This window comes from Borostomias antarcticus (genome assembly GCF_949987555.1).
Source record: "Borostomias antarcticus genome assembly, chromosome: 2".
Taxonomy (NCBI): Eukaryota; Metazoa; Chordata; class Actinopteri; order Stomiiformes; family Stomiidae; genus Borostomias; species Borostomias antarcticus.
Genome location: NC_140235.1, coordinates 4,803,763 through 4,825,187, shown reverse-complemented (window position 1 = coordinate 4,825,187; position 21,425 = coordinate 4,803,763). Strand labels below are relative to the sequence as shown.

The 21,425-nt window shown below is 45.3% G+C and overlaps 3 protein-coding genes across 3 annotated transcripts; 2 read left to right on the top strand and 1 right to left on the bottom strand.

The window, feature by feature from the left end:
• Positions 1–389: 389 nt before the first annotated feature.
• Positions 390–2,733, top strand: znf365 (zinc finger protein 365; the record flags this gene model as incomplete). Its single annotated transcript, XM_084461399.1, has 4 exons — positions 390–1,204; positions 1,553–1,724; positions 2,079–2,122; positions 2,547–2,733. The coding sequence occupies 4 exons, from the start codon at positions 390–392 to the stop codon at positions 2,731–2,733; spliced, it is 1,218 nt and encodes a 405-aa protein (XP_084317525.1).
• Positions 2,734–7,997: 5,264 nt separating this feature from the next.
• Positions 7,998–9,474, top strand: adob (2-aminoethanethiol (cysteamine) dioxygenase b). The gene has a single exon (XM_084449598.1). It carries the CDS (start codon positions 8,257–8,259, stop codon positions 9,013–9,015), a length of 759 nt encoding a protein of 252 aa, XP_084305724.1. The 5' UTR covers positions 7,998–8,256; the 3' UTR covers positions 9,016–9,474.
• Positions 9,475–10,606: 1,132 nt separating this feature from the next.
• On the bottom strand, positions 10,607–11,335 carry LOC311326782 (early growth response protein 2b-like; the record flags this gene model as incomplete). Its single annotated transcript, XM_084459745.1, has 1 exon — positions 10,607–11,335. The coding sequence occupies one exon, from the start codon at positions 11,333–11,335 to the stop codon at positions 10,607–10,609; it is 729 nt and encodes a 242-aa protein (XP_084315871.1).
• Positions 11,336–21,425: the final 10,090 nt, after the last annotated feature.

Below are 21,425 nucleotides of genomic sequence, written 5' to 3'. Positions count from 1 at the left end.
ACCCGCCCACCGCCAAAGATTATCCCGGTGACTTCCACCCTCGCTGACAGCTGAGAAGGTAGGTAGGCTGCGATCCTCTTTGTACTTTATGGTCAATAAACCAAAGTTGTCTAGTTAGTTTGACAAAACTGTGTGCGACATCATGCATGTAGGCCATGGAAGTCAGAACACTGCGAATCTAGCCGTGCACGGCTAGGATCAAACGTTGTTGTGCAGATAGGGTTGCTAGCCTCAGTCATAATAGCTGAGCAACCTGCTAAGGTAAACTACAGTAGCTATAAACGTTATGGCTACTTTTGTAGTGCCAGCTAGTGGTGCAGTAAAGGCAGCTCGGTTCTAGCACCTTATTTGGTTGTCACTTTGGGATATCTGTGTATTTCAGGTGAGAGATGCAGCAGAAGCTATGTTCCAGAGGGACATCGTGCTCTTTCTTCCCCGAGGACAGGGAGACATGTGGGGGAGCTTCTGGGACGTCGGTCCTCCCGTTCCGGTGTCCGCGGTGTGGAGAGCATGAGAGGTTCAGAAGCCTGGCCTCCCTCCGAGCTCACCTGGAGTACAGACACTCCTACCACACCTCTTATGAGCTGAGTCTGCCCCTCCCCACCCACAGGCACCCCCCGCCCCACCGGGTCCTGCACGTGCGCTCCCTGAGCGACACGAGAGACGCCAGCGTCATGGGCTCCGAGAGGCGCCGCACGCAGAGCGTGGGCACACAGGCGGACCAAGGCGCTCCGACCGACGAGGAGGAGGAGGAGGAGGAAAGCGAGGAAGACACCGGTCAAAATCCACAACCCAAATTGATCAAGTCCAGCAGCAACACCTGTCCAAATCACCCCGTGCCCTTCCCACCTCCATTCGAGCCCCCTCCAGGCCCGGACCCAGGCGGCCGGCCAGCGCAGGCCGCTTCCCCAGGGCAGAGCCTCGGAGGCGGGGACGCGGTGGTGCGTCGGAGGCTGGCCGGCATGCTGAGGGCAGCGGACAGCTCCATGCAGAGGAGGCTGGCCCGGGTGAGCACGGAGCTGGCCCAGACGGACACGGAGCTGCTGTGTGAGCGCGCCCACTCCCAGCACCTGGCCCAGGAGATGCAGGAAATGCTGGCGCGGGAGCGAGCGCTGAGCAGGCAGGTGGACATGGCCGTCATGGTGATAGCCACGCTGAGGGAGCAGCTCAACGCCTCGGAGGACGAGCTGGAGAGAAGGGAGCAGTGAGTGTGGGCCTGAGCCACGGGTCAGATTACTGGACACAGATTAACCCTTGTTTTGGGATTAGGCTAAATGATAATCTGGCTATGGGCCGCTTTACTGGGCACAGATTAAGACTAGTCTAGAACTAAGTAGCCCTTTAAATGGAGAATCCCAGTGTCTCGAACTATGCTTCGTCTGTGTCAAGAAAACTGCTCAATTAGTGTTGTATTATTGGTCGTAGTTGTATTAGCATTAGTAGTAGTTGTAATATTACTTGAAATGGCAAAGAATACTGGACTACACACTGTCTTTCTTCGACTGTGTGTTTCTCCGTGTGTTCAAGTGTCGTATGTTTGTCTTTCCTCCAGAGAGGTGATCACCATCCAGAACTTCCTGGAGGCTGCGGCGCAGCAGGAGATGTGTGGTAAAGTCCGGATCCAGCACTTCATCGAGAACCTGCTACAGCGTATCTTCCTGGCTGAGAGACTCCTAGAGTACTACCAGAGCTCCCCCAGCCCCCCACACAGCAGCCATTACATGGTAGCGCAGCGCCTGATAACTGACTGACTGACTGACTGACTGACTGACTGACTGACTGACTGAATGAATGAATGAATTGATTGAAATTGATTGGTTGATTGGTTGATTGATTGAATGATTGAATGATTGCTTGATTGAATGATTGCTTGATTGATTGATTGGTTGATTGGTTGATTGGTTGATTGGTTGATTGGTTGATTGATTGATTGATTGATTGATTGATTGATGAAGTGATTGAGGAAATGTATATGAATAAATTGTTTGAAAACTGGTATTCAAAATAGGAAACTTCTGAGTGAACATGGGTATGCAAAAACTAGTAACACTTGTGATATATGTTCCTGTTTCTAGTATCACCAGACACCAGAAAACGGACCTCATAGAATGAGCAAAAGCAGGCAAGTTGGTCATGTGACTCATGTTTGGTAGGCCTGACAACTTAAGTTTTGCCATGAAAGCTCTAGACTTAATATAGTCCCTTTGAGTGTTAGGCCGTGTGTGTAGTCATGCATGGGAGACCAAGCTCAGAGGTTAGGACATAGATACACATTAATTATTCATAAGTAAGCCTTGTCGTTAGTCAGATTTGTGTGTCACGCTCATTTATTAGTAATGATCCCATACGTGAGAGGAATTATCATCTCATCGCATCACTGGTGTTTGACTACCTCATGGCTGTTATATTGGTGTGTGTGTGTGTGTGTGTGTGTGTGTGTGTGTGTGTGTGTGTGTGTGTGTGTCTGGCTGACTGACTGGGCTGAGTTTGTGTATGTGCATTGGTATGAATCATCTGCATCAAACCAATTTCTGTTTTAATTCCAGGTCAGCAGGAGGTCAGATGTCAGCTTCCTGTCCCCAGGAGGGCAGAATAAACTCCACCCAGCTGGGCCACCCCTTCCCTCGACCAACCAGAGAAAGACTGGCCCAGTCCTCTGGCCACTGCAGGCCTGACCACAGCAGAGAGCAGCTCTGGAATCAGCATCGCAGGTCAGCAGGATATGAAGCCTAGAGGCCCCCAACACACCGGGTCAGAAAATAGACCCTGGCTTGGTGAATACATTTTTGTAAAATTTGCAAGTCTGTTTGATGTTCTTGCCTTGCATGTAGAGCTGTGAGGCAGGTGAAAGGGTGTGTGTGTGTGTGTGTGTGTGTGTGTGTGTGTGTGTGTGTGTGTGTGTGTGTGTGTATGTATGTATGTATGTATGTATGTATGTATGTATGTATGTATGTGTGTGTGCGTGTGCGTGCGCGTGCGCGTACGTGCGTGCGTGTTCATACGTTTGTATGTGTGGTTCCATTATGCTTGACACGCTAAATCAAGTACACCTGAAGTATTTGAAATTATATGAATTCATATTTGCTCCAGGTCTGGACCCAAGGAATCTAGAGTTGTTACCGCCTCATCTCCCCAAACCCTTCTGTACATATGGAACGTATGAATGATCAGCACTAGAGTGCTTTCTGTTCTGGACAGAATAAGCTATTAGAATACACTGATATTACAGTACAGTATTAGTACATTACACTTCCTGTGTGTAGTAGTGGTGGTGACAGCCTTTCTTGTTTTAAGACGGGGTTTGTTAGTTCCATGGCATGTTTTTCGTCCTACTATAAACAGCCTGAGACCTATAGTTAGACTTTTCTCCTGCGGTGGAATCATGCTTTGGTCTAGCTTGTGAAAGAGGTGTGTAACTAACTAACCTTCCTTTCATTCCGACCTGACTAGCAGACATTAAAACGGGTCTAGTCTCCTTTCATGAAAACAAGCTGAATGTAGAGAAATATGAATGAGATCACACATCATGTATTGTTCTTCTCTATTAAACCATGAGAATGTATTCACAGGAGAATGATTCTTAGTGTAAATCTATGTATATCTCTTTGGTATTCGTTGTAACTCTGTTTTGTTGTTAACAAATGGCGTTAATTGATATTTTGTATAGAGCTATTTTAATTGTATGTCCTTCAGTGGAAGTGTATTTCTGTGGGAATATTATAACAATGAACTGTAGCAACTACTGTATATGAACAAACCCATCCAGATTTCAGTTGTTTCAAGTTTCAACAGTGCAGGGTGGTCTCATTGCAAAGCCATTTTTCAATCCTCTGAAAGCATCCTACCTTCTCTTTCCTTCTTTGAAGTCACCTTTCCCCACACCTAACACAACTGGATGGGAGAAAGCTGTGTAAAAAAGAACCTTGTGACCAAGCCGTTCATGTTAGATCAGTGATAACCTCAAAGAAGAGAGGAAGAAAGGTACCAACAGAGCCCTTGTTTGTTTATACTGAATATGGTGGGTGTCTATTGGCCAAAATTAAACTAATCTTGGTTGATGGTAAAAATCCAATCAATGTCACCAAAACTGAATGCCTACTTTTGTGTGTGCGCGTGCGTGTGTGAGCGAGTCAAGTCATGTGACAGTCTTGGAGTTCACTCATGCGTTTCCGACTCATAATTAGGAATTAGAGGATGCATGGGGTGCATAGTTAATGTATACTGTGAGCATGCTCCTTAAGTAGCAAATTCAAAATTGTGTATAAACTAATGTAACTTGTTAGGTGTACTTTTGTAGCAGAACGATGTATATTTTGACGGTGACGGAGAGTTGCACTAAGGACAAAGAGCACTTTGGACCTGGTAGTTCTAGCCAGGAGTGTGAACAGGACAATCGGAGAGAAGGAAGTTTTAGAAGTTGGTGTAAGCTAACCGGAGAAGTATTAATGTAACTAGAGATTAAAAAGTTAGTTGGTTTTCTGTACTACCTTCATTGCTGTAATTGAATAGATACAGTTATTGTACTACTGTTATTGCTGCCAAGTTTTGTGTCCTTGGTTCATGTTTGTCAATGGGGTTTATTTGCAAAAATAATCACTAGTTTTGTGCCTTCACTTAACACTTTAGTCTGTACAACACTGTGCTAAATGCAATACTGTGAACAACTGAACTACTTTTGTTGAAACTTGCTGGTCTGTGTGAAAACATGAAGATTAAATTAAAGATTAAAACGACCCCATTCATCTTTTGTCATTGAATTCTGAATGAATTAATCATTATTAAATACCCATGTCCCCACAGTGTCAATAGAGCTTTTCAGGGGGTCTCTGTTTTTGCTTTCTATATGAAACCTGCTATACTCACCAATGGCCACTAGGTGGCGGTCGAGCTGCATCTCATACATGTTTGATACAGAATTGCCTCACCTTACAAAACCTTACAAATGCTTGAAAAGTATGCTTCCTTCGTTTTAAGTCACATGAGGTGACTTTAGCAATGTCTCCCTTCAAATTGCAAATCATAAGATATCATCAAATTCTCTCTTTGCACCGTCATTGTGATATCAACAGTGGCATCATCTCTATACTGTATTGCTTTGTGCGTCATCAGCAAATCTGACAGCCTAGTGATTCACTCCTTTATTCATCTCCATCTACTGACGCCCAAAGACATCATTAAATGTGCTGTAATTGTTGAACCCGTCAGCAGGACCTTAATTCTCATAGTCTTGAATGAGAATCTTATGAGGGGCTCCCTTGTCTTGTTCATTTTTTGAGCAGCAATTGACGAGACCAATCCCAAGATGCGTATGGACAATTTCCTCTCCTTTCTCCCAGTTCCCAGGGAAAGGTTAGCAAGTTCAGGGTATGAATGAGAGTTTTGTGACTGTATGGAAAAGAGCTAGAAACTCCACCATTGTCCATCCAGGAAGGAAGTTCAGGGGCTACAGGGTGAGATTGGAGATCTATCGTAGAGGCTGGTTGATGGCAGATTTGTTGTGAATGAATAAGACATGGTCTGCCCAGGCCTCCACTCTAAACTATCCCTGCATCTCAATTCTCCTTTCCCATCCATGCAGTTTCTGTAGTACACTCAAACGTACTCGTACTGAAGTACACACTAAAGAAGAATGTGTTTGTGTCATCATTTCATCAATGCAGAATTGTTGTACCACCAACTACATCCAATTGCTTAGAATCCACTCAATTGTCAGGCAGTTACACATTGAATATGTATTCCACTGTAATTCAAATCTGTTGTAATCTGTTCTGTCATCATCAACAACATGGAAAAGGGAAGTGTTCCATATCCATCTGTGTTCAGTCATCCTGTGTGTGTCATGTGTGTTCGGGATGAGGAGCATGTTGCTGGTTACTCACCAATCACTAGTGATGCTGTTCTCATTATTTATAGATGTGAGAGGAGGGAATCTGGTGCTCTTTCCCTTCTGACACATATCTTCCGCCAACGCTGTGGCTCGCTGCCTCTCCCTCTGTAATTATACCCTGAAGAATGACACAACATGTTGATCAACACACTTGGGGTCTAAATAGGATGGAGCTAAACCCTGTGTGAGATAGCAGGAAGTTGTATGATGACAAATGATGGTGACCGCAGCTGAAGGCTTTTGTGGACTGCTTAGTGTAAGAGGTCAGTGGGACTGGATTTGAACCAGGACTGGATTTGGGATTGTGTTTTAAGCAACACAAACATAGACAGGTGTGTGTGTGTGTGTGTGTGTGTGTGTGTGTGTGTGTGTGTGTGTGTGTGTGTGTGTGTGTGTGTGTGTGTGCGCGCGTGCATGCATGTGTGCACATGTGTGTGTGGGTGCGTGCATGTGTGCACATGTGTGTTTGTGTGTGAGTGTGCGTGTGCTCATGTGTGTGTATGTGTGTGTGTTAGTGTGGTGTGTTAGTGTGTGTGTGTGTGTGTGTGTGTGTGTGTGTGTGTGTGTGTGTGTGTGTGTGTGTGTGTGTGTGTGAGAGAGAGAGAGCGATAGAGAGAGATAAGTCATTTAAAGGAATGTTAGAGAAGGCCAGCAATAACAAACCTCTCAAGAGGACCTAAAACAACAGGGCCCACATCCTCTCAACACTCTGATCATTACACAAGGGATGGAGCGGAGAGATGAGAGAGAAAGAGAGAGAGGAGAGAGAACCCCCAGCTCTTTCACTTAGATGCACCGGTAGCTTGGCATCAATGCTCAGGATCGTTCGTTTTCTTTGGAGGCTGTGTTAAGAGCACTTTTTGAAACCTGCAGCCCAGATCCTCAGTCTTTATATGTCAGAGGGACCGAATGCCAAGAATGACCTCTTGTCAGCTATTTGGTTTACAGCACAAGTGTGTTGTAAATCTTAATATTAGGGTGGGCCTATCACAAATCCCATTATCAATCAATGAGTTAAACATCTGCCTATTGCCCTGTTGTGTTGTACTGCCCTTGGTGTTGTGTTATCTGGTTACTGTGATGTACACTAATAATACTAGTAATATAGTAATATATTACTTCAGGATTCTTTGAGGAAACACACATGCACAGTCTTGTTTGCTGTCTATGCCCGGTGGAGTGGCCAAAGAGCACAGAGTCACTGTGGGGACCGAGGGACGCAACAGCTCGAAACCATAACATATCACTCATGATATATGCCATTATATCCAATGCCCTGCCATGTCTCAGTACAGTGGAAGCGGACTGTACTGTTGAAGACTCAGGCTGCGCAACGTTCCTCTGCTTTGCCGTCAAGGAATTCTAAAGAAGCTGTCAAAAATATAGCTCATATATATAAATGTCATGACGCTTTATTGTAATTTTCTCTCCTTTATGACCATCTGCTTGGACACCGAAATCAAAGTTAAGAATACACAAATACTTTAGTGGGTGGGTGCATGCATAAATACACTCAACATGAATATGTTCAGAAGAGGAAATTTGTCATAACAAGAACACAGCTCACGAGGGATGATGACACATGCATCAACTGTCAACTCCTCTCCAAGATGAATTAATAATTAGATAATTGACTAGTAATCTGGGGGTGTATTATTTGTAACTTAAAAACATAGAAAATGCAAACTTTCAGTACGGCCTGCTTGATGCTTATCATTATTCATCACGCACACCTAGTAGTCTACACACCTCCACCTACAGAAACCAGTGAATCATAAACAGAAGGTAATGGGTCAACTGCAAAAGGTCCAGTGACTTTAGGAAGGGTTGACTTTTGAATCTTGGTTATTGTAGGCTAGTGCAATATAACGTAAAGTCATTCTTTCCAAATAATTTCAGGATTGAGAAGTATGGTGTGACTGTATATAAAAAGATATATAACACAAATGTTGTAAGCAGTGTTTGTATTTTAATCATTGCATTTTCTGAAGAAAACATATTTGCACCGCGTAATTTAACTACATTTCCCATACTGCAAAGCGGTACGTAGTGCGTACTGAAGTGTTATCGTTGCGGACGTGTGTGACACATAGCTGCAAATGGGGTATTGATGAGAGTACTTCAATGGCTATTACAGCAAACCCTGTTTTTATATTAAATCAGGCTTTCCGGTTGTTCTACAATTTTAATATTGGGTGTATGAGGACTCCCAACAGCACGGAATACACTATTTTCAACTAGCTAATGAACTAATATCAGCTATGCTAGCTTTCCCTGACAGTGAGCACTTCATCAACGCGGTCGAGTCACCGTTTGGTAACCTGTACTAGCACGAGACTGCTGCTGGAATTAGTGGACGCGGTGTTGAGATGTCTCGGGACAACATGACCTGCCTCGTTAAGAACATTGCTCGACAGGCTCTTCTAACGTTTAGAAACCCATCTGCAGTAACGTTAGATGAGGCGAATAAAGCTTTCGTTGAAAACCGAAGCAAACTGAAGAGCCTCGTCACTCAAGTCAGAGCGGCGGATCTCAAACTCATCCCCAGGACAGTGGACAGCTCCAGCCCCATGCGTCCTCCACACAGCCCCCCAGTCACATACATGCACATCTGCGAGACAGACGCCTTCACCATGGGAGTGTTTCTACTGAAGAGTGGCGCTTCCATGCCATTACACGACCATCCAGGGATGCATGGCATTCTGAAAGTTATGTACGGCAAGCTCAGGATCACCAGCTTCGACAGGTTACCACCCACGCCCATCAGCAGCAACACCGAGTTCAATCCCCCGTTCCAGAGAGGGGCACTGCGGTCGGTGCTGAGGTCGGTTGGGGAGTTCACCGAGGAGAGCGGGGCGTGTGTCCTGGGGCCTGACATGGGCAACCTCCACCAAATGGACGCCGTGGACGGGCCGGCGGCTTTCCTCGATGTCCTTGCACCCCCGTATGACCCGGACGACGGGAGGGACTGTCATTACTACAAAATGATCGACTCGGTGGTTGACACCGAGGAGACTGCACAGACCGAGTCACAGGACCAGAAAGAAGTGTGGCTCATGGAGATATCGCAGCCTGCTGAGTTCTGGTGCGGGAGCGAACCCTACCCAGGCCCTGAGGTCTACTTCTGAAGATCATGGCACAGGACAAGCTACTCAGTCAGCATAGCTGGCTAGCTAGCTAATTAGGCTAATATGTTAATGATTGATTATCAGGACCACATCACAGCGTTCGATAATATCTTCTGTGACGAATAATTTAAACTCAACTGCTTCACATTTGTGTGGGCCACAGATTGGGAATGTCTTGTTGATTTAAAAGCACTTGGGCTTCAGCTCACACACGTCTAATAAACGTTTTGTTATGGAATGGACTGTATCTCTCAGTAGGCATTTTTGCCTGTAATGAAAATGTACTTTCAGTAGTTCATAAATGGTGGTATTTTTTTGCTCATATCCTCATATGTCTAATGCGTAATGAATTCAAGCTCAAGAGGAAGTGACTATGGAAATCACAGAGGAGAAAGGGTGTTTATTGCCCTGATGACTAGCCTACATATTGTAGGCCTATGATCTGTTGGCCCGAAGGGTCTTGGCACAATTAATCCTACATAATAAAAATACGTGTTCAATGTTGTTACAGTGTTAACCATTTCTGAGGGAACTAGAGACGGGTGTTGATGTTGCAATGTAGGCCTACGAGTTCTGAGCACAGTGGTTAAAAAAAAAGCATCTTGCCAATTTCAATTCATTCATGGCAAAAGCCCATCTGATCAGTTAATAGCTGCTCATACGTTGCATGTACGATTGAGAACATTCATGGTCAAATATGTTACCATTGCTGTTAAATTCAAGAGGGTATGGTTTGTGGATTGTAATGTCCATACTAGCCTATACAATTATGTACAGTGGTGCAGTAACCAAGAGCTTGCATGTTAGTCTGACTTATAGAACGCACAGGAAGTCTTTAGATAAGATGAGAAGTGTTGGCAGACCTGAAGTCTTTCCAATCAATACAAGAGGGACACTACCAGAATCATTGGCTGTGTTCTCTCATAGTCTGTCTGAATATGAAATAGCATATATAGCACATATTTCTAAGACTTCTCTTTCCTTGTTGAAAATCCTTAACGTTTCTCCTTAGCTAAGGAAACCTTGTAAGGGACTCTGTGCAACACCCTTAAGTAATTCACTTAACTAAGGGGAAATGAACCCTTAAGGGGAAAACTTAAGATACAACCGGCCCCTGATATTAAGTTGTAGGCTACACTCGAGAGCCCAATGCAGGCCTAAGGAAGAGAGCTGCCTCATCACATGTTCAGGCTATCTTGCGAGCTGTATGGAGAACTGTCGGAATGACTCACTGGGGATGCTGGTTATGCAACAACTAGATTTACTGCGAGCACTTGAACCTACTCCACAGGCTGGAGCTTAGTGGAAGCAGTAGGACACATCATTGTTGTATTCTATGTAGCAGGGTAGCCTAATACAGAACACAACAAATATATCTTTCTCTAAACATGCCCAGATATATATCCCCCTGAGTTCCTGTCGGGGCATACTTAATGTTAAAGTGTATTGTGGAGACTATTCTTCTGTGTTAATGTCGTTAATCAGCACGATATGTACACGCATTTCATTGTCCTGTAGGCTAGACAGTTCTCAGTTCTTTAATTTATTGGTTTTAGAAACACCTTGACTGAATGTCTGCAGTGCGTCAACGTTATGACGACGACTTTTTGTCCCTCTGTCTCAGGTGGATTTTAGTGTGTCTCCTTCTCTCGTCACTCCTGGCGAACTTTCTTCCACAGTGGTCACACGTGAAGGGCTTTTCGCCCGTGTGCGTGCGGATGTGGGTGGTGAGGTGATCGCTGCGACTGAAGCTGCGCATGCAGATCCGGCACTGGAACGGTTTGTGGCCGGTGTGGATACGCAGGTGCCTACTCAGCTCGTCCGACCGGGAGAACCTCCGGTCGCAGCTCTCTGCGGGGCAGGGGTATGGTCTTTCGTGGACAGGCGTCTTGCTCGGCCGGTTGGGATACTTCCTCGGCCTAAGTATCGGTCTCAGCGGTAGATTCTGAGCGCTGAAAGCAGATGCTATGGGGCCCTCCATCGCTGGTGCCCCTAGGGTAAAATTCCTGATTGTGTTGAGAGGTGTGAGGGGCGGGGGTACTCTCAGAGAGTCCAGAGCGTATGGCAGTGATTTCCTGTCAGGGAATGCCTGGATGTCCCGTTGGCCGCTCTGCTGGTAGAACCCGCCGTAGTCTGGCATGATGGAGAGCAGCGCGCCGTCAACGGTCGACTTCGGCGTCGTGTAGGACGGGGGTGGGTAGGACATGGTGCAGGTGGAGGTGGCCAAGAAGGCTGATTGGTCCTGGTACATCTCCCCGCTACAGGAATAAGAGGGTGGGGGCGCGTAAATGTGGCTGATATCGGGTTGGCCGTGCGCCATGGTGCCACTCAGAGTGGTGCCCGCGTAAATGTTGGCTGGTGTCGGTGATTCTGGGGACGCGGGCACCGTGGACGGGGCTGCGGTCGTTATATCAGCACTGATTAAGTTAATTATGTCCTCTGGATTCCAATATCCACAAGAATTTCTTGAGTCGACCGAGAACCTCCCCGTGTACACAACGGCCTGAGTGCGTGAAGCTGCGGGCTGCGTAAAGTTGCGATGGAAAGACAGCTCGTTGGTGTCCTCTTCAAATAAATTGTTACCTGTGAAAGAAACACAGTGCGTTAATATGCTACTGTAGGATTTAACAGTTGATTAGACCGTTATAGGCTACGCATAGTTTCGCCTAAGCAGTGTTGTGGTCACATAATGGTTTAATTTAACTTAATGAAAATGACGTTTTGTGTGCATAATCTATTTGATTTGAATCCCACAATAATTTTGTATGATTAGTTGCAAAATGAGTTTCAACAAAATCTGCATATTGTGTGTAATTATATAGCCTACACCTCATTAATATATATTTTTTCACCAACCGAGATCAAGTCTTTCTTACCACTCTCAGCTCCATTTAATTGATGTTCCTTTAAAGACTCTTTCAACCCAGTGCCCGGCTCGGAAATATCTTCTCCCACTGAGTAAATACTCTTTGGAATATCGTCTAAAAAAACACCGATTGGTAGAGAGACTTTATCTACAGTTTTAGCTGTCATCTTCAAGTCGATGAGCTCCCTCAAAAGTGTCCTATTTATCACAAAGCCCTTCAATTGTCATGAAACAAAACGACTGATAGACACTTGGGAACATCCTCCCCGTATACCGCCTGTCATCTCACGCATAGCCTACAGTATGAATATAGAGGGAGTCTCTCCACGCACCTTTTGCGTCATTGACCATACAAGGACTTTGTGATTAAAAGGGGGAACTTGGATTGGACCCCGTGATGAATAGGACGCACAGTAGCATACATTGATTTAAATGAAGTGAAATGAAAGAGTACAGCATCAACTTTGCCTTTGTCTTTGGTTTAATTGTGCTTATCCCCGTTAGTGTAGCCTAATTAGGCTATTAAAGCTAATCGGTCTACATAAAGACGGGCAAGCTTATAATTCGGAATTCCGGTTAGACCTTACCAAAAATGGATTTATCCGGTGAATGGAATGCACCGTCTCTCTATACGTAAATGGAACATATCCGGAAAAATTGTGTTCCTGAAATACTGATTGGTGCTCGTGCCAAGAATACAGCCCACACAGAAAAGATCCGGGCCATATTTCCTGAGGTGTCAAGCTGGATTTAATTTGTCTTGAAAAGTGATTGTCTTTAACTATTGCTTCCTCCTTGTCCACACAAGTGAATGAGTGAGTGAGTGAGTGAATATATGTATGAATTAATGATTGCATGACTGAGTCAATGAGTGCGAGAATGAAAGGAGGGATGAATAAATGACAGTGAAAGTGAAAGTGTGTGTTTGTGTGTGTGTGTGTGTGTGTGTGTGTGTGTGTGTGTGTGTGTGTGTGTGTGTGTGTGTGGGCGTGTGTGTGTGGGTGTGTGTGTGAGAGAGAGAGAGAGAGAGAGCATGCATATGGGTGCCTGTGTGTATGAATGTGTGAGCAAGTGACTGACGAGTGATTCTCTGACTGACTGGACTGATATAACCGTCCCTGCTGGAGGCAGACGTGGCCCTGTAGTGTGTTAGGCTCCTAGGATGCGGTAAACGGAGATAAGACGGAGGTGAACGCTCTTAAAACACAGTTGCATAACCTCCTCGTCCACACTGACACACAGGTATAATGAGCCCATGTCCTGACAGAGACAGGCAGCTAATTAGTCTGTCACTGGGGGAGAGTGTGCCTTCTGACAATAGGACTGATCTCATGTCTTATGCACAGTGCGTCTGATGAAACACATGACTGTTTTCAGACCTCAGGATGAAGGCCATATTTCCTGCCGTACACACAAGTTGTTATATAAATGGACTGCACTTACAGTATATAGCACTATCATCCAAAGCGCTTTACAATGAAGGCCTCTCATTCACCCATTCACAGACACATACACACACCAATGGCGGCAGCTGCCATGCAAGGTGCTAGCCTGCTCATTGGAAGCAATTTGGGGTTCAGTGTCTTGCCCAAATGTTAGTGCTACTGTGATGTAGACAACGTGCATAATTATGTTTGCAAAAACTGCAAGGATCTCTTATCCCAGGCCTCATCATTGTTGTATCCCATCATTCATCTGAAACAGACATGATTCTCAAATAAGACATCCTTTCAACTTTCTTGTTGCCTTCAGCTCCCCTTTCTAATGGCAAGAGACAAGAGAAGGAATCTCTCTCTCTCTCTGTCTCTCTCTCTCTCGCTCTCAAAAGTGCCTCCTTTCAACGCCCACACTTACAAAAATGTTGGTGTATTGTGTGGAACAGTGAGCGGCACGTCCCCCAGGGCAGATGGGGGTTAGTGCAGGTCGAGCGTCCGTTGGTGAGGCGGCCCAGTGGGACTCCGTGGGGACCGGTGCCCTCGCTGCACCTCTCGCCCACGCACCGCCACGCCAGCCGGGGCACGGAGGGGAGGGGGCGGTTTTGTTCATCATACACCCCAGTGTCACCCAGGGGTACCCAGGGGTCCGTAGACCCCACCACGCCGATTAATCATGTGTCATGTGTGGTTTTTGTTAATATGGATCTTTGTCTCTCTGGGCATACCAGGCTGGCTATAAACGAGCTTTGTTGTCGGTCTGTTTTCCAATACACGGCTAGGTTTGAAGTCTCTTATGTGGTATATTTGTGTAATAAAGGCGATGCATCGTAAATGCACGATACTTATGTATAGGAATATATACATGTTTTTGTAAGACCTAGTAATATACCTCTTTCACATCCCAACCACTGTATTTTGAAATAGAGGAACTATCAGACGTTTGAAGAACTTATGTGTTGCCAGTCAATCAATTAATTATTAAGTAGTTTATGAGAATTATAATTATATTCAGATTGTTGTAGTTCACAGTTGTAAGACCAGAAATATGCAGCCTTATGCCCAAACATTAGCCTTCAAATGCACACAGTAGCACTCGTGAGAGGTTGTGTTCATACAGAATAATGATTTACATCATCATGTGAGTTGTAATTGAAGGAGACCCTGTTCTCTATCTCCATATACTATAAGGAAGTGACTACCTCAAATTTACACCATATAATGTCTGACGGTTTCCAAATAGGCTACAGTGACTATATCATCAAGGCTGTGACTCAATGTTTGGGTTGAAACCGTTATCTATCCACATCTTTCAAATCCTAACAGCAATACTTTGACACAACTTGGCATTAAGTGAACTGAATGAAACATGTTTAAAAGCCTCTGGTATGCTTACTTGTAAAGTAACAAGAAAGGTCATAGGTCTTCACCAGGTTCCCTCCAAGTTGGTGCCTGCGGTCCAAGTCTAGAGTAGCCGACAGTAACAGAGAGAAGAGGCTTCCAGTGTGGTCGCATTCGAGCGTTTGACCGGCCAAATTTGCCCGTTGGATTCTTACTCCTCCGGAGGTGTGGGTTATAATGCCGAAGCTATTTCTGAGCGGCTGAGAAAAGAAGAGAGACAATAGGACTGTTCCCACTTCCCTCTGCGTCCACCCTCGCGGTTAAAATTGTTATGATAATGAAGTGGATTTGTCAGCGCCAGCAGATTGTAACAGAGAGGGAGTCTTTGATCGGAGGGACCGGAGGTGTTGTGGGGTCACCCAGGGCCCATGCCTGGGGCGGGGCCTCCATGACAGCTGCTCTGCACTCGGTGAGGCTGAGATGTGAAGATATATGTTGTAAAGATCCGACTATCATGCTTGTCTGACATTAAATATAAGCAACCATATCACTCCACTTCATCACATTTCTAAGCGTTGCTATTCAATGTAGTTGCATCTCACAGAATGAGTTGAAATCCAAAAATCTCTCTTCGCATCCCTTTTGTTCTTTCTCCTTTCCTCTTAAAAGAGTTTTTGAGGAGAGGAGATCCATTCTCTTTCAATACTTTGAGAAATAGACAAGGAGAGAGGGCAAGAGGGAACCAGAAATGACTATTAAGACTCAACCCAGTATTTTGTGTGTGTGTGTGTGTGTGTGTGTGTGTGTGTGTGTGTGTGTGTGTGTGTGTGTGTGTGTGTGTGTGTGTGTGTGTGTGAGTGTGTGTGTGTGTGTATGTGTGTGTGTGTGTGTGTGTGTGTGTGTGTGTGTGTGTGTGGTGTGGTGTGCGTGTGTGGGCCCCCTGACACAGAGGAGTAACCCCCTCCCTCCTAGGTGCGTGGGCGGAAGCTCCCCAGGAGATGGATGACTCTGCTCTGCAAAGCTGATGGGTGTGTAGTCACGTCATAAATCTGGGATAGAAAAAAACCTATTCAGTTTGGATAACAATTTGCTTTGGTTTGCTTGTTTGTTGGATCTTGCTGGAGTTTCTCTACCTCATTCACATCAGAAGAGGTGGAGGAGAGGAGACAAGACGGGTAGACCACCTTTGTGCTACTGAAACCAAGACTGTTGGCTGATGGCACATCATTGGCTGATGGCACATCAGCCCTACACTAGGGATTGTCCGATACTCAGTCGATCAGTCGCTCTGTGGTTTGTTAGCCTTCCACTAGCTTCCGAAGAAATGCAGAAGAAGAGAAGCCAGTTCAGTCAAAGAGCATGGAATGCCAAGAGCGCACACTTAGATTAATTTTTGGCACCCGTCTGAAGAGGGCGCTCGCGTAGCGTTGACACCATTATGGACTGTCGTCTGCTACCGAATTCAACAAATCGGCTGTGGAAAAAATTAAAACAGTATTGTGCAATAAATTGTCAGAACTATCAGAGTACAAGTCCAGAGCTTGTCTTTCACCGGTTCCCCAAAAATTCTGACAGGTTGTTTGTTTAGCTAGCTAGATAGCTAACGTTAGCTAATGTTAGCTGTTCACAAAATATCCTGACAGGTAATTGTTTGTTTAACTTGTTCACAAACGTGTAGAAATGGAAGGTGACTAGACCTGTCAGTGCTACAGTAGCTATACAGTTAGCTAGTGTAACCCCTGTAATACAGTTTACAGTTCCTGCTACTTTGCTACTACACGCACCATTGCTTACAATGTAGGGTTGATTTCAGGTGACATGACGGACTATAAGGCAGCAGCCTACAGTCTACGAAAGACCGCCAACAGGCATTTGATTCAGAATCGATTCAGAATCGATTAATCGATTTTTTAAACCCAGCCCTAGTGAGGACGAGAGCCCAGAAGATCATGAAGGACACGTCTCACCCCAACAATGGACTGTTCTTACTGCTGAGGTCAGGCAGGCGCCTCTGCAGTCTCAGGGCCAAACCTGAGAGACTGAAGAGGAGTTTCCCTCCTCAGGCCATACGGGCCCTAAACACACAGGGTTTTTCCTGCATAGAGGATTGTTTGGCGCCTCCCAAAGTGATTTCAGCCAGAACCAAAGGAAAATCACCAGTGCCAAAATGCTAAATTTTTTAAATAAAAATAGCAATTCAAATCCTCTCCAAATGTGTTTGATAGCTTGTTTCAAGTGCAGCCCATCCCTCTTTCTTGCATTGTCCATGGTTTGGACCACTAGTAATCAAGATCATTAATAGACAGGTTATCAGTATCTTAAATATGTTGTCCTCATATCCATTTTGTGTCATGTCGGGAGATTTCCCACGATTGTGAAAAGTGAGCTCAGTCAAAACGACAGCAAAGAATATAGTCCTAAATATGCTGGTAGGATACTCGGTATAAAACTGAGGTTTCCCAAAAAATGTGTGTGCATCACCCCCCAAAGACCCATTCTGAGCCAGGAAAAACACACACTCCTCATTCTCACAGACTCCCCGTGCACACACACACACGCATGCCTATATACACACACACACACACACACACACACACACACACACACACACACACACACACACACACACACACACACACACACAGAGACATACACAGAAACACACACATGAACACTGAATATGACTTGTACTTTAAGTACTGTATAGTGTATAGTTCTGTTTTTCACTTGCTATTTGCACTTAAGTGTATAGTCTGATACTTTGTATCATTATATACAGTTCCTCTTCTCCTCTTTTTATCCATTTTACTGTTTTTTATTGTTGTCCTATTGTTTAATTAACTGTTCTTATTAATCTTATTGTATCTTACTGTTTTTAGCACAATGACTTGCACCCTCCCTTCATGTCACTGCATGTTTACTCTGTATCTCGTCGTCGGTCGTTCAATGATCGAAGTGGTTCGAATCCAAGCTCCGACTGTCCACATGTCGAAGTGTCCTTGAGCAAGACTCCTAACCCCAATTTGCTCCCAATGAGCAGGTTAGCACCTTGCATGGCAGCTACTGCCATTGGTGTGTGAATGTGAATGTGTGTGTGAATGGGTGAATGAGAGGCCATTGTAAAGCGCTTTGAGTGCCGCTAAGGTGGAAAAGCGCTATATAAGTGCGGTCCATTTATAGATGTAGTCTGCGTTGGTCTGAGAGGCGAGTTTAAAGTGAGTGGCCTGTTCCACTTCTTGCCCCTTCATGATAGCATGCTTGAAGGCGCTATGCTGCCAGCTGCTCCCATCCTACCTCCCAGACACAGCTGCTTGGTATTACTGAAGATGGCTAGTCTAACTAAGTTATAGCTTGTATGTAAATATTGGTATGAACATTGATGAAAAAGAAGTGTAGCTGGGATGTAAATATTGTATAAACATGGATGAAATAGAAGGTATGTAAATATGTGTATGAACATAGATTTAAATATGAAACAAAAAATTCTGGAGAAATTAAATTCAGTGAAAAAAGGTCATGTCAAGTTTTACCTTTTGTAAATCTGTGTGGATGTAGCTCTATCAGTTTATATTGAATGAGTAATTCGTATAGTATTTGTACAGATGTAGTTGTATATTTTCATGAAGATAAAATAAAAAGAGTGAGGTCGTAATAGTGGGGATTACTGATGATTTATTATTTAGTAACGCAAGTGTCAACATGAAAAAGTGAGTGCATAACACTCTCTTGCAGATTCTTGCTCTACAACATCAGGAGGATAGGCCCTTTCCTCACTGACGAAACGGCGCAGGTGTTCATCCAGGCCCTGGTCATCTCCCGCCTGGACTACTGCAACTCCCTCCTCGCTGGGGCCCCGGCGTCAGCCATTAAACCTCTGGAACTTGTCCAGAAAGCTATCGCTTGCCTGATGTTCAACCACCCCAAGTTCTCCCACACAACTACCCTTCTCTATTCTCTACACTGGCTCCCTGTAGCAGCTTGCATCCAGTTTAAAACTCTGGTACTAGCCTACAGGGCAATGGAAGGGACATCTCCCTCCTACCTCCAGGCCATGGTCAAACCCTACACCCCCTCCCGACCACTAAGCTCTGCTACCTCGGGGCGACTGGTTGCCCCGTAACTCTGAGGCCCCTGTTGTCGATCGAAACGGTCACGGCTCTTCTCTGTCCTGGCCCCGCAGCGGTGGAATGAACTGCCCACTGACGTCAGGACAGCAGAGCTACCCATCTTTCGCCGCGGGCTCAAAACTCACCTTTTCAAGAAATACTATCACATCCACAGTCCTCCCTGCAAAGCACCTATTATATTTCTAATTTGCTATTCTTGCACTTTGCCTTTGGCACTAGATTATGCTCTTAGTCACTTGTTTGAAAGGAGATACACTTGTGCGTTCTGGTGAGTAGTAGTACACTGAATTCCTATAAATGGAATTATTGTAAGTCGGATAAAAGTGTCTGCTAAATTACTGTAATGTAATGTAATAGGGATCTATGCTAGAAAGCAAACATTTTTCTTGACAAACTTCCATGCAAATGAAAAAAATTGTCAGTAGCCCCACACAGAAATCTCCTATGGCCCATAGGGAAATGTGAGGTTGAACACCTTCATTCAAACGGCTTATCTGTAGCAGCCCTATGACACAGGTACACAATAAGAGGCTGGGTGATCACTCTCAAGACAGCGGAGATGATTGTAGAATTTAGAAAGGAATCAGCCCCCCTCCCCCATCACACTGAATGACTCCCCAGTGACTCCTTCCACTTCCTGGGCACCACTATCTCCCGGAACCTCAAATGGCAACTAAACACCAGCTCCCTCGCAAAGCAGGCACAGCAGAGGATGTACAGTACTTACTGAGGCAGCTGAAGAAATTCAGACTGCCAAAGAAAATGATGGTAATCTTCTACACCTCCATCATCGAGTCCTTCCTCACCTCCTCCATCACCATCTGGTACTCCGCCGTTACAGCCAAGGACAGAGCCAAACTGCAGCGCGTCATCCGATCCGCTGAGAAAGTGATCAGCTGCAACCAGCCCTATCTCCAGGACCCTGAAGCGGGACAGGAAGATTGCGGGCGACCCCTCCCACCCCGGCCATAATCTCTTCGTGCCCCTACCCTCAGGCAGGAGGCTGCGGTCCATCAGGACCACGTCTGCACGTCACAGAGACAGTTTCTTCCCCACGGCCATCAGCCTCTTCAACAAGGCTTGTGTCCCCCTCTGAACCCCCCCCCCCTCCCCCTCCATCATGGACCCCGCCACCGTTGAGAGACACCGTCGATAGACACTTGCACATGACCTGAATGTACTGTATAGCCCAGCCTGGCTTATGTCTGAGACACCAAGCATAGTTTTTGATGTAAAAATCGAAATGTACTTGTCAATGGAAAAATGCATTGGAAAGGCGCCCAATTTGTGATGGATTCTGGTACTACGGAACGGAGGGACTGACAGACTCATTCACTCATTCACTCACTCATTCACGACATGACACAAGCCAACCTAAAGTCCCCCCCCCCCCCTTTATGGTGCACGGACTTGTTTGCCCACTAGATGGAGACGTTATTCTCCTCTTACTCACTCTACCATAGTTTGTAGAGAGCTTACTTTGGTCAATCATTGATACACATGATGTGACATTAGCATCATGGGTGGGGGACAACATGTTTACTGTGCACTTGTTGCCCTGTAGGCTAGTACCAGAGTTTTAAACTGGATGGATGGGAGCCAATATACAAGAAGGGAAGTTGTGTGGGAGAAGTTGGGGTGGTTGAACACCAGGCAAGCAGCATCTTTCTGCACAAATTCCAGGGGTTTAATGGCTGATGCCGGGGCCCCAGCAAGGAGGTAGTTGCAGTAGTCCAGGCGGGAGATGACAAGAGCCTGGATGAGCACCTGCGCCGTTTCATCAGTGAGGAAAGGGCAAAACCTCCTGATGTTGAAGAGCAGGAATCTTTTTTGCGACATTGTGGAGCCAACAACAACACAACAATCGACCAGTGCAAAAACAGGACAGGACAGTGCAAAATACAAACATAGTGCAAAACTAGCAGTGAATTTGGCCTACAAAAGAGACGTGCAGTAGTCAGTAGGCTATAGTGCTATAGGGGGGGGGGGCTGGGCTGTGCCATAGATGTACAGCTCGGCAAACTCCATTGCAACAGGGGAATAGACTGAAATACAGTATCGCTATCTATAGGGGGATAAACACATTGATGAAAGGTGACACAATGTGATACATGTAGGGTAATAGAATGCAAAGACTGAATAACAGAAGAAAGCTGTAGCTGCAATGAAACAAAAATTAGCCAGCTAGCCAACACTGAATCAATCATCAATCATCAATCAAACTGACTGAATCCCAGGTTGCGAATAGCTCCATGTTCCGAATCAGTCATTTCAAGAGGCCCTGAAGTAATTGTTATATCGCCATCTAGTGGATATGTAAAGTTATTAAATCCACATACTCCCGTGATGCATCACGGCTCAAAGTAATTCCAAACTTGACGGCCAATTAAATAGCCGCGTAGTAAGTTCCTCGCTCAGCCATTGGTTGTCGCGCGAATTTTGAATTAGAGTTTGTTCAGCAGGGATTCTATTGCATCAGAGCGCCAGGAACGTTAGTCTGGTCGGCTAACCGGTCATTTAAATTTGCAAAGGTAAATACTGCTAACGTTGGTTTACTACATCTGAACAAAAACGTCAAAGAGGAGAAAGGAAGTGTATTTTCATCGGGTGATTACGCTTTTGATTGAAGATCATTTAATGCAG

Coding starts and splice junctions, on each gene's coding strand:
- adob (XM_084449598.1), top strand. CDS start 8,257: ATGTCTCGGGACAACATGACCTGCCTCGTTAAGAACATTGCTCGACAG.